The sequence below is a fragment of the Oryzias latipes genome, chromosome 15, assembly GCF_053564925.1.
Source record: "Oryzias latipes strain Hd-rR chromosome 15, Olatipes_Hd-rR_3.1".
NCBI lineage: Eukaryota > Metazoa > Chordata > Actinopteri > Beloniformes > Adrianichthyidae > Oryzias > Oryzias latipes.
In genome coordinates this window covers 13743769-13757165 of record NC_136251.1, presented here as the reverse complement: position 1 = coordinate 13757165, position 13397 = coordinate 13743769, and the positions used below count along the sequence as shown (strand labels likewise).

At 40.1% G+C, this 13397-nt stretch overlaps 1 protein-coding gene across 1 annotated transcript; it reads right to left on the bottom strand.

The window, feature by feature from the left end:
- Positions 1-2899: 2899 nt before the first annotated feature.
- On the bottom strand, positions 2900-12166 carry lgalslb (lectin, galactoside-binding-like b). The gene is made up of 5 exons (XM_023963753.2): positions 11802-12166; positions 11552-11647; positions 11392-11480; positions 9021-9204; positions 2900-5843 (listed from the first exon to the last, which is right to left on the bottom strand). Exons 1-5 carry the CDS (start codon positions 11832-11834, stop codon positions 5700-5702), a joined length of 546 nt encoding a protein of 181 aa, XP_023819521.1. The 5' UTR covers positions 11835-12166; the 3' UTR covers positions 2900-5699.
- Between the last annotated feature and the right edge of the window lie 1231 nt (positions 12167-13397).

Here is a 13397-nt window from a genome sequence, read left to right as displayed (position 1 = left end):
AAATTCACAGTATCCCGATTAAAGATGTAGTTACAAATTTAAGTATTAGTATAACTAAAGACATTAAATCTAGACAAAAACAAAACTTCTCCTTCAGGATTAAAAAAATGCAGGATCTTATAAATATGTGGCTTCAACGAGATCTATTTTTGGCAGGATCCTCTTGACTAAAGCGGAAGGGATCTCAAGAGTAGTTTATCCTGCCTTATCTTTATTTGTTCCTGATGCAACTTCCAAAGAAATAAACAACCTCTTAGTAAATTTTGCATGGAAAAATAGACGTCACTATCTTCAGAAAGAACAACTTTATGCCCCCTCATGTAAAGGAGGGTATGATCTCATACATTTTTCTGATTTGAATTATACATTTAAAATTAAATGGATTAAAAAATGCCTTCAACACTCGAATTCAATGTGGTACTTCATCCCTTTCAATGTTTTTAATAAAATTGGTGGCCTTCAATTTCTATTAAAATGTAACTATAATATCAAAAAGATTCCCATCAATCTCTCGAATTTTTATCAGCAGGCTCTTCTTGCTTGGAAGTTATGTTATAGTCACAATTTCTCACCACACAAAAGTATAATTTGGAACAATGAAGACATAACAATACAGAATAAATCTTTGTTTAAACAAAACTGGATTGACAAAAAAATAATTTATGTTTCGGATCTTTTTGATGAGAATGGTACGATTTTGGATTATGGCAGGTTTCTAAATAAAATGTGTTTTCCAGTAACCTGCAAAGAATTTAACAGTGTAATGAAAGCTCTTCCCTCAGAATTAATTCAGCTGATGACCTCTCACCTTAAATATCAGGAAGCCTCTAAAATTGACTCTCCTTTAATAATTAATGGTATTGATATTTTCTATAAAAAGTGCAACAACAAATATATTCGTAATACTTTAAGTTAAAAAAGAAACATTACACCGAAATGAGAAATATTTTGGAACAATCTTCTAAATGATATAAATTGGAAAAAAGCATGGCTACTGGCAGATACATTTTGTATAAATAAAGTTAAAGAAATACACAAAAAAATTTACATAACATTTACCCCACAAATATGAATATATCCAAATTCTCAAATATAGAAAATAATTGTAGTTTTTGTATTGATTTCCCGGAAGCAGTTATTCACCTTTTCTACTTTTGTAAATTTTCCCGTGAATTTTGGAACCAATTAAAACGCTTTTTAAACATCAAATTTAACTAAAATTACTTTAAATTTGAAACAAATCGTCACATATTTTAATTCGGATGACAAAAAAGTAGAAAAAAGTATTAATTTGTTACTTCTCCAAAATTTTACATACATAAGTGCAGAATAAAAAAAACAACTCCCAATTTTACTGTATTTAAGATCGAGATGCTTCAGTTTTATGAATGTATTAAAAAAATTAACACACCCAAAGCAAGTAACACTGGATCAATTTGTGCTTTTTTGTTTGATAAGGTAATCCCCTCTAAGAAAGCTTTGTATTGTAAACATTATTATTATTATTTTGTAATCAGCAAGTTCTATTTTTGATTTATTTCTGATAATTTTTTTACTTGAGGTGATTTAATAAGCTTGGAATGATGGCATTGATTACCACTGCTGATGCGGATCTGTCCGATTCCTTGATGTTGGATTTTGTATGTTCAATAAAGCTGAAAAAAAAAGGACCAATTAAAAAAAAAATACCCGCGCTGTCAAAATGGCTGTGCTGGAGACCTCATCGTGTCCCACATGCTGCACCAATCATCACCTTCTCCCCTTCCCACACTCATGGTGCAACAAAAAGAAACAAATATAAAAGGAAGAATTAACTAAGGGTGGAACAACAAAACAGCCATATGGAAAGAAACGTTGGCAAAAAGAAACACCCATGCTCAGCCCTATTTTGACTAGGGAAACGGATCCCACAATCCCCTGCTGCCAGTAGACCCAACGTGCATGTGACCGCCACTACATAATGTAAATCTGTATGCCCAAATCATGTAATAACTCATGTTTTTATTTATATAATTATTTTTAATATAAATCTGGTAACATCAATCCTTACTTCCATTTCTTTTTTGCATTAGAAGGCAGATAACTAGCTTTATTTTACAGTGAATAATATTCTACAAGTCAATTAGGCATTAAGGTCTAAAAACATAGCTTTTTAACCAGCTGGAGTGAGTCTTCATTTTTTAAAAGCAATAATAAACCACACAGCTTGTACTTCATTCAAATTTAGCATTTATTAAACATTTAGGTCTTGCTTTTGCATGAAAGTAATTGCACAACAGTTTCCTACAATATGGAAGCTGCTGAGGTGGACAATTACACTGTTTATGCCAAACACCCTCTAGTTTTTAAATAAGTCATTCACTTGGAAAATTGTGTAACAAAAAAAAGACTGTAATCCAGGTGTGATGCAGTACAGCTAAAGATGCTGCAATATGTCCAACGGGGGAAAAGAATCTAAATGAAGAATATTGTTAAACAGCTCATAAGGAATTTAATGGGGGTGTAAAATTAGACCTTACATTTGCCAAATAAACTGAAAATAGTTGAAAACAGCTGAAAAATAGCAGCAAATGCCAAAACAATGCTGTACAATGTTTCAATTCTTGCCAAGTGTGTATTTAGAGTGAACAAAAACTGTAAATATGGAAAATGATTAATTAAAATAAGAATATATAACATAAAATATTTTGATTTACTTTAAGCTAACCTAGCTAGCTAAATCAATGCTAATTTAAACTATCGGCAAATCTTCAGGTAACTGTAAAAAAAAAGTAATTAGCTTAAAGGAAACACGTCTGAGAACAGTTGAGAAAAGGTAAACCTTTTAGCTTCAAATGCTATACCATATAAATATAAAACTTGAGTGTGTCAGATGAAAAGAATCAGAAAAAAGCCAAACTACGTTAGCAGATGTTTATTTAACTGCAAAAGAGCTGTTTTTACAAAAAAAAATGGAAGAAAAATGGAGTTAACACAACAACAAAGTGTAACATCATCAGCATACCGTCGTACATTTTCAGAGATCTGTAAATGTCACAGGAACGTGAAGCTGTGTTGTGAACGTTTATTGTCCTCAAACTTTGAGGACACGTCAGAGCGGTGAGGGCATCTCGAGATGGGAAAAAACAGTCAGTGGTTTTTCTGGAGTCTCAGCGCGCTGCCATCAGTTCTAGCTATGTGCGATCAACAAAAACACTTCCAACACTATAAAAGGACTCGACGTCAGAGCACACCCTCATCAACAGCCACGGTAATAAATAGAATGTGACTGTACAAGCACATGACACCTCAAGAACAGACTTGTCTACTTCTAGAAACATTTGATGAATGTACACCATCCAGCCTTACTTCAGAAAGTTGTCAGTTTGAGGAAATATAGCATATGATTTTATTTGTTTTAGCTACAAACAGTTCAAAAGGAACAAAGTGAAGGCAGCACTAAAAATATTTATGTATAAACAACAAAAAATAAAAGCCCCTGAGGCCACACTCGTACATCTAACACTCGGAGGGACCGACAATTTCCAAACTAAAGATTCGATGGGAGAAAATCTGAACACAAATGTCTGCTGGGAGATCAGAACTTCCACCACCAAATTACAATCAGAAGAAGACATTCAGTTTCTCCTCCAAACAATCGAGAGGGATTTTCAAAGGACGTGGAACCGTCGGATCAGGAAAACCTACAAACGCTAAAATACTCACGTGGACAAAGATGCTACTGTTAAAGTGCAAAACTACGAGAAATCCAAAATGAAAATAAAAAATGAAGCATGCAATCTACTTGGAGTCCTTTTTCTTTTGCTCTGGAAGCCTTAATTCTCCAAAACTTCTGCTGAGACGGACACAATGACGTGAAGGCTCTAGAGGCTCTGGTTTGTGCTCCTCTATATAGGCTGGAGGATAGATGAAATCACTAGAGAGCAGAAGGAGCAGATCACAACCCCAATGGACGCTGGGAAAGAACCTCCTCGTCCTGTTAAACTGTTGACGTTCCACAAGGAAAAACATGAGAACGCATCAAAACGGAATCTCAGAGGTACCTCCTTGATGGTTATTGGAATGATTCAACTTCAGCTATGTACAAAGACTTTTCAAAATAAAATACAGGTAATAGGAATTTGTGAAAATACAGAATGTTGAGAGCTTCAAGACTTAAAGCTGCAGCAGTCTCTTAAAGAAACTGGTGGTAAACCTACATGGAAGTCAGACTGGAGCACCAAAAAGAGCATGTGGACTTCTACAAATCTCTAATTTCCCAGCATGCCGAACGTGCAGTCAATCCAGACTAAAAATGGAGGCAATTACAAAGGTGATGGCCCCATGGGAACCATTCTTTTTAACAAACTTGGAAGTCCTTGGTTGATGTCATCTCCCACTTCAGCTTTCAAGCTCACAATTCAAAGAAAATAATCATCAGGTAGAGTTTTTAGAGTTCTTATTTGTATTTAGGTTTTCTTGAGTGAAAAAAATCTAAATTTTACTGGAATACTTTAAATAGGGAGGTATTGCAACTTTTATGAACTTCTTCAGGAATTCAGGAACATACATGAAGGATTTTGGAGTATTTGGGGAAGAAGCACCAGGTCTAGGTCCTGAGCTCAATCCCATGACAGGCAGCAACTAGAAGGTGAGGAGGAAGGTTGAGAAAGCACCAGGCTGTGCAGCCGTGAATATTTATGGGTTTTGTATGCACATTTATCACTTCGTCTGTCCACTCTGTTCTTCATATTTCCTTATTTGTTGCTCTTTGCTCTTTTAGGGAAAATGTCTGACAGTAATCACTCATCTTCCTCCAGGAAGAACCTTTAGGAAGTGATACTTTGACCAGTTTTAACTTGGATTTAAATTCGTTCGTGTTCACACCTCTGACAGAACAGATTGGTTAAATTTGACATACATGAACACCAGCAAAGCGGGTTAACGGCTGGAACAAGGCGTTCTGATAAACAGATATAAATGCTTCATAACGCCGCAGTGTCTCCGACGCTGTATGACCAGACACGTACGATGCATCACAGGCGTCTACACTGCCATAGCAACACGTTTACATTCAGAGCACCGACGGGATTCGCCCCGCTGGCAGCAAGATACTAATTTAGGGGTTTCATATTCCTGTGGCTGCAACAGCGCCGCCTGCAGGACAGCGGCTATCACAACAACTACATTAAGCCACACAACACGGAAGCAACGGTTCATCAAACCACCATCCTCTTTCTGCTCGTTACCTTGACGACTGGAAAGAAAAGGCGACATGGCGCTCAGATAAAACCCAGGTTCAACGCAAGTAGGGCTAAACATCCCCATGGAAACGAGTCGTTAAATCAAGAAACACATTAGCCGGATTGGCGATTTTTGAGGAATTCATTAAGGATTAAATCAGCACATATCCTCAGTTGAACTTAAATACTTCAGTACACAATGATAGAACATTAATAACTTCTCCAAATGCACACAAGTTCTGCATCCCAGTAAAAATAAACTGATAATATAATAACTGAATGCAGGAAAAAACAAGTGACCAACCAAAGACAAACTGGAGCATTTCCAGTTGCTGCAGCAGAGGTGCATGATGGGATGCTGGCAAGTGTGCACACATTGGAGATGCAGTCTTTTTTTGCTTGTTTTGCTTTTACACGCAGCGCCCAAATACATCAAATAAAATAAAAAATACAACAACCTTTCATATGTGGAAAGAGTTAACCGAGCTTGGTGATTTGCAGGTCTCCTTGAATCCGTACCGTGTCGATGGATGACAACGATTTTACTTTGTGATAAAAGTCAAAGAGCTGATGTCCGTCCACGAATATCCGGAAGCGCTGGTGCTCGCAGTGGATCTCCATCTGCAGAGGAGAGGCAGCGCTTAGAAAGGCTGGAAGCAAACAAAGGGCAGAACGGCAGAAGGCTGCAAAACTAAAGACACAACAGAGATTTCAAAATAAAAGTTTTGTTTCCAAATGTGGACAAAAGAAGTGATGACACGTCTGGATCTGGAGAGACAGACTTATATTGAGGAGAAAAAACGTTTTAAAAAAGTGATTTCTGTGGAGTTCTTATAGATTTTTCAAACACATTCCATGTTTACTCAAGGAATTCTGTGCTGATGTACGCCCCTTCTTTTATTTTTTAAATCATTTTTATAAAAATATATCTTTTCATGTTGTTTATTCATTTACAGCTCCCTTTTGTTTTATTTAAATGCCAGGCTAGGAGTAATGTCTTAATGTGATGTGGTGGACATTCTGAAAGTCACAATAAAGATTTGTTCAAGAAACGTTTCGTTTTCACTTTGCTGCAACTTTTGCAATGAAAACCAAAAGAGTGTGTTACTTTTTTGTTGTTTTTTTTGCTGTCAGTCACTGTTAAAAAAAACGCGTGGAACAAAAAACAAACAAACATCGCCTTCAAAATAAAATTATGTTTAGTCTGATTAAAGGAATACTTTTATTATTTCAGTCTAGTTTAGTTTTAGATCATAATCAGAGCCAGGTCTGCTGAATCCTGTAAAAACCCAAAGATTGATTAATAATATATAAAACCATCTGGTGATAGAAGATTTTCTTTCTTCATAAAATCAGGTCTAGTTTCTGCAGGACAACTTTAGCTTTGAAGTTTCAGAGACTAAATTACCCTTTTCTGTTGGTCAATTGCACCTAAAAACATCATCCATTTGTCTTAAAGGGATAGAAAAAGAAAACTAACTCACAAAATGAAAAAAACTAACATCTACACCTCATTACACCACCTGGAATTTTACCTTCACCTATATTTGAAACACACCAGAGTTCACTTGCAAGTAAACCAATAGATCCAAACCAGAATCAAAAGTACCTGAAAGACCCATTCTGATGAAAATGATGTTTTTAACATGTTCTTGTGGACCTTTTATCAAGAAAATTAAGCTCCAAATTCAATTTCAAATCATTATGGATCAGAAGCAGACGAAAAAAAATGCAGTTTGTAAAAGATCGTTATTTGTGATGTAGAAAATACGCTGGACGGGGGGGCGAGCAGCTTCCTGCGCTGCTCCATGTTGATGCATTTAGACAATTAGATCCATGTAAGTCTTCCTTTTCCTTATCCAAGCTGGTATGTGGCTGTAAGTGTAGTGGGGCAGTGTGTAAACAGAGAGGTCTCAGCAATGATGGGGGGGGATTGCTCTATGCCAACAGTCAAAGCTGAACTACTGCCTCTCTGTTGAAGTTTTGCCTAAAAACGGGATAATCATAATTCAAAGACCGCTGAGAACACTTAAAATAAAAACAGAATAGAAAAGGTGATCAGAGTGGGTCAATAACAATCAGACATAGGGAGGACTGACGCCTCCGTTTGTCTTTGTGGATTTTTCCTCCTGGTTTTCAGCTGCCTAAATGCGCAGAGTCTGCAGGACTGTCCGGCTGTGAAATTCCCCTTAGAGCTTTGAGCCCGAGAGCTGCTGCCCCTCAAATAAAACCTCATTTAGTGCCAAGGTTTGGCCCTTACAGTGCTGCCCGCCGCGTTCATACCACAGGCACACTTTCCACAGTTTTGCTCAAATGTAAATCCCAGCAGAAAAATCGTTCCTTCCACCACGGCTGTCGTCTTACTTAGGTTCACGCCTAAATTTCAGCATTTTGAGTCGTCAAGCGGATAATGGGAGTCAAGGACTGAGCAGATGCAGGATGTGGACTCGGAGCAGCAGTAACAGACCTGGATGCGTGAGCGCGCAGCGCCCGAGGCGGTCAGGGCGCTTTTCCAGCTGAACCTCCTGCTCCGAAACCACACGTCATGAGTCTGCCCACGTGTCTGCAAATCATGAGGCCCCCCCCCTTTTTTTTCCCTGAGCCGCCTGACTGGCAGCTTTAATCAGCAGGACGCAGGGCCTCCGCCGCTCCGGCCGCGAGGCAAAGACACGCAACGGAGAGTCTCTCTGGGAAGGAAACGCCCCAGAAACAGATTCCTGTTCCGAGTTGGACGTCTGCATCATCTGCAGGTTCAGGATTATTAGAGCGGAAGGTAGCATCGTACATCCAGGTCCTGGAGCCTGGATGATAACCCCCCTCCCCTCACCCCTCCATGAACAGCTGATGCTGAGACTCCTGCAGTTGATCTGCAGACCTGCTTTATTTCAACCTTCATGTTATTTCAGTTACGAATGAACATTTTGTTTATTCTATGTGTTTATTACAAGTGTTGCAGGAGAAGTTTCAAGTTTAAAAAATACTTTTTTTTGTATTTTTTTAACTGATTAGCAGGTTGATTTGACCCAGAACATAACAGAAGGGTTAAGCAAAAGGCATGGGGGAGTGTCATCCAAAAAGCAGTGAAAGAAGGCTTTCCATTCCATTAATAAGTCCATCCGATCCAGATGAGGGTTTTCATTCATAGAATCTAAAACCTGATCTGTTCTGATTAGTAGTGCTATGTGAAAACTTTAACAGCTTTACTTTACTTTAATACATTTTTCTAAATAGAAACCAGCTCTATGCAACTTCTGAAAACTATTTATCTATAATGTGCAACATTTTTATTTTTTGAACAGACAGATGGTTTTAAAAGTTTTGAATAAAAGAGGAACATCTCCGCCCACAAAAAGATAGGGTCAACATTTCTGATTAATATTTTGTGCAGAATCTGAAAAATGTAAATTTACAATCATTATTTTCCTAACTGGTGGTTTGGAATAAACTTTAATTAATAAAATGATGAACGTTTGAATTAAAAGGTTTGTCCTAAAAAAAATTAAGAGAAAAGCACTTTTAAAGGAAAATTGACCCTCATATTTGAGGAATCGAGGTTTCATTTCCTAAGAGACATTTGAATTATTTAAGTGATGGATTTTTTGGGGGGGTCTTTAGGTGTATATCCCTAGGCTTAATTTGTTTTTTACTTTAAAATTGTATTTAAGAAGCAGATGCTTTACTGTGGGAGCTGGACTTTTGAAGCTATAAATTAGCTTCTGCATTTGTTCTTCATCATCAGGGAGGACAAAAAGGGACTTTGTAAAGTCTGCGTCTTAAAAAACATCCGGGGAACTTTACCCTGAAAGGCTGGTCGGGGATGAAGGGGAAGTAGGCGGTGGACACGTCCTCATTCGTCCACTTCCCAGAGATGCGGGCGCAGCTCAGAAACTGGCGGTCGCTGAAGCGGGCGGCGAGCTTCAGGGCCACGTCCGGGTTCTCCTGCTTGTCCACGTCCCGGCCGCAGGTCAGGCTCACGTCAAAGCTGGGGGGTGGGGGGAAAGGAGAGGTGGGGTCAAACGAGATGGACGGGCAAGGCCGCTAATCTGGGATGAGACTGATGAATCATTCTGCTTCTGCAGAGTTGGATAAATCAGCTGTTAATTATTCATAATCCCTGCAGCTGATTTACCCCCCTCCCCCCATCTGAAGCCCCCTTTTCTTCAGTCTGGTTGTAGATCAGGCGTAGCCCCACTTTTGTGGCTTTGAACCACCTAAACACCAACTCCCAGCTCCCAAAACAGCACTGGATGGAGGCGGGGTTACCTGGATAAAGAGGAGCTTCAGAAAAGTAACTATTCACAATCATAAAATTTGAACTTTTTTAGTCATGTGACCCGAAGTAACCAATGAAATGGAACTGGATTTTAACGCAATTCGGACACATTCACTTTTTTTTCTTTTTTTTTTTAATGGCAAGTAAGATGTCACCCATTTGCCAAAATAAAAACCTAATGAAAATGAACATTTTTATGAATCCACCATTTTCTCGTGATTTATGAAAAAAATACATTTAAATACAACTTTTTTAAATCACAAGTTGAATTGTGGTGTATATTGCCTCATTCAAGCATGGATGAACACTATTTTCTTGCAGAGACTACTGGGAAATTTTCAGAGCACTGGATTTTGGAATTCTAGATTTGGAACCCCCTCCCCAAAAAATGAGGAACACCCTATATAGAACGACCAAGTTGTGAGGGAATTATGACCACTCTAGACCAGCACAGTAAATAGAAGTTTATCGTTGTTGCAATATCAACAATAAGCGCATCCCAATAGACGGCGTAAACCGTTATCTTATATGTATACTAACATGTTAAAACAATCTCATGGCAGCTTGAAGTATTTAACTACGTTCACACCACCCTCAGCAGCACTTGTTCAAGCGACCACTTCCAATGAAAAAGTCTGTGCAAGTGCGCGTTTCGGGGTTCTGTGTTCAAAACGCTCACGTTCACGTGTCACGACGCAATCTTCTCTGACCGTTTTCGGGCTCTGCGTACAAAACACACAGCCAGTGAGTGCCGGTTGAAAGTCAAGCCAGGACAAACTTTGACCAATCAGGGTCAGGTGACGTATGGATGGCTTGCAGTTTGTGCCCGATCGGAATTAAGACACCAAGTCTTTCATATGTTGGAATAGAGCTGTGAACGAAAAAGCCTGGAGATTTGCCTCTTCCAACCGGAGGAGCCTGGATGTTCCACATCTGACCAATCAGATGGACCTTTTCACGTCGAGTGGAGCCCTTTCATGTTAGATGCTCGCCTCTCATGTATCATAATTTAAAATACAATGACTTATTTCAATCAAACTGTTGCAGTGAAATGGAAATTATGTTTTAGTTGCTTTTGCTATTGGTACATGTATCACAAATCATATCGTCATCGTGATATTGATCACTAATATATCGAGTTTTCCTCATGTCGTGCAACTCTAGTCCGTGCCCCTTAAAAAATGCACAAACTAACAACTTCCTTGTGAGACATGCCTCAAGTGGTCATTTGTGGAAACTGCAACTATTGGAACTTCCTGATGGAGCATGGGTGAATGCACAGTCTACAACCTCTTCCCCTACATTTTGTTCTTCAGTGTGTTGTTTTTGAAAAACCATGGCAACATGAACCCCCCGAGGATGACCGGGATGGGTCAACTGCAGATTCTGATCAACAATTGTTGGTCTGAATGAAGGGGTGTATCTGGTTTGCTGGTCGTCCTCTGCAACCCCGCATACATCAGAGAGGGTTGTTCGGACAGGGCCTTTGTGTTTCCACTGCATAATCAGAGACGGACAGCAGTCACTGTCCTTCTGTGGATGTCAGGACAGGTTTGGAGGACAAAACGGTTCTTGTGAGGGCACAATAAGCTCCTCCTTGTCCGGAAAATGCGTAGTGCAGTCTTGGTGACTGGAAAAACAGGCTAATTCCACCTTAGTGGGACCAACCAATCTCCAAAATAGCTCCATTTCATTCATATTTTTTGCAGGTCTCAGTCATAGACTAACGTGTCACTTGGGACGTTCACACCCAGAACCAGATCTGGACCCAAACATCTCCTCTGCTGCAGTCCTGGAGGGGCAGGTCTCCAGACAATAACAAAATAAGGGTCTGACCTTTGACCTCATGGACGGATAATGATGCTGTGAAGCTATGCGCCTGCGCTCTTATCTCACCTGTCTGGCTCCAGGTCAACAATGCCCATCACTATGATCTTCTTCCCCGGCCGCATTCCGCCGCGGATGCGCCCGCAGAACGGCACCGTCTGCACAAACACAAGCACGTCAGCGCGGGGGCGAGCACCGTCCCGAGAGGGAAAGAGGGTCGGTTCCCTACCAACAGACGGGAGAGGCCCTCTTTGTCGGGGGAGATGAGGCCGGGGTTCCCCAGCGGGTCGCTCAGGAGCTCCTCGTCCGCGCTCGTCTGCAGCTCCTGTGCGGGGAAACACGGCGGGGGTCAGCGGGCCGCGTCGCTTTTGTGGATGCGGGGCAGCAGGTACGCTCCTCAGAGCCCACCTGCTGCCCCGCATCCACAAAGAGAGCCCGCAGGCGCCACCTTCACCCCGGCGCAGGCTCCAAACACTCACCGTGCCGTCCTTCTCCGCCGCCTGCACCGCCATCTTGAACCGAGGATGCTTGTGGGAACGGTCAGCCGTGGCGTGGCGTGTCGGGAGGAGGACGCTCCTCTTCCTGCTACACTCCTGTCCTGGCCGGGCTGTGTGTGTGTGTGTGTGTGCGTGGACACCCCCCCCCCCCCGTCCCGCCCCTCCCGCAGCAGCAGCGCCTCAGAAATGGGTGGATATTTGCTGACGTGTGCTTTACATTAACACAATGCATTAACCACAGTCCGAAAGCCTAATCCCCTTCTGTTGGAGAAGCTAATCAGACCGATTTTATCCAACCCCTCACAATGATGCTAACCCCAACCCGCTGCCGGTGTATTCTGGACCGGAACGCCACCGGAATGTTCCGCAGATCCAACCCGGTTCGGTTTGGGTGTGACTCAGAGTCTTTTTTATCGATTAAACTCCCAAGTAATAATTTTCTGAACTTTTAGAATAATTATTATTTTTCACCTTTTTCCATAATAAATGTTTACACACCCACAAACATTAAAAATTCATTTAAAATGAACTGTGTGTACGGTTTTTGCGTATTAACACCGACTCCTAGTGGACAGAGACTGGTACTGCATCAATTCCGCGCGTGCTTAGAAACAAATTGAAAGTCAAATTTATTTATACAGCCCGTTTCTTGTTACAGATAGATAGATAGATAGATAGATAGATAGATAGATAGATAGATAGATAGATAGATAGATAGATAGATAGATAGATAGATAGATAGATAGATAGATAGATAGATAGATAGATAGATAGATAGATAGATAGATAGATAGATAGATACATCCAACAAACAGTCATAAAGTTTGCAAATGACACGACAGTAGTTGGTGTAATAACTGACAACATTGAGTCTCACTACAGAGAAGAGGTTCAGAACCTGACCCAGTGGTGTTCCAGAAACCATCTTGTTCTGAACTTCAACAATACAAAGGAGGTCATGATGGATTAAAGAAAGTCCAGGAGGACTCACTCCCATCTTTATTCAATGAGAAGAGGTAGAGCATGAAGGCAACATCAAACTCCTGGGCATTTACATTTCTTCTGACCTTTCCTGGACAGTGAACACCTCACACCTGGTGAAAAGGGCTCAGCAGGGCAATCTTTTACAGAGCCATGTTGTCTCTCAGTCTGACAGTGTGGTATGGCAACCTCACAATCCAGAACAGAAAGGACCAGGGATGTTGACTACCGTGTCTGAACTCAATTTATAAAACAAGAATCAAGAAGACGGCTCAGGGTTTACCAAAAGATTGCTCCCACCCGGGCAATGCACTATCCCATTTCAATCAGGAAGAAGGTCCAGGAGCATCAGGTGTAAAACAAGCAGACTGAGGAACAGTCAAAGATGTCAATTATCTGCACTTTTGTCCCTATGGCCTATTTATTTATTCTATTTTGTTTTTATTGTGTTCTTTTGAAAAAATGTAATTATTTATCATAATGACAATAAATGTCTTGCATAATAATAATGATAATGATAAAGTCCACCAAAAAAATAACAATTTATAATAATAATAGTTCAACATATTTCTAATTATTTATTTTTACTTATTGATC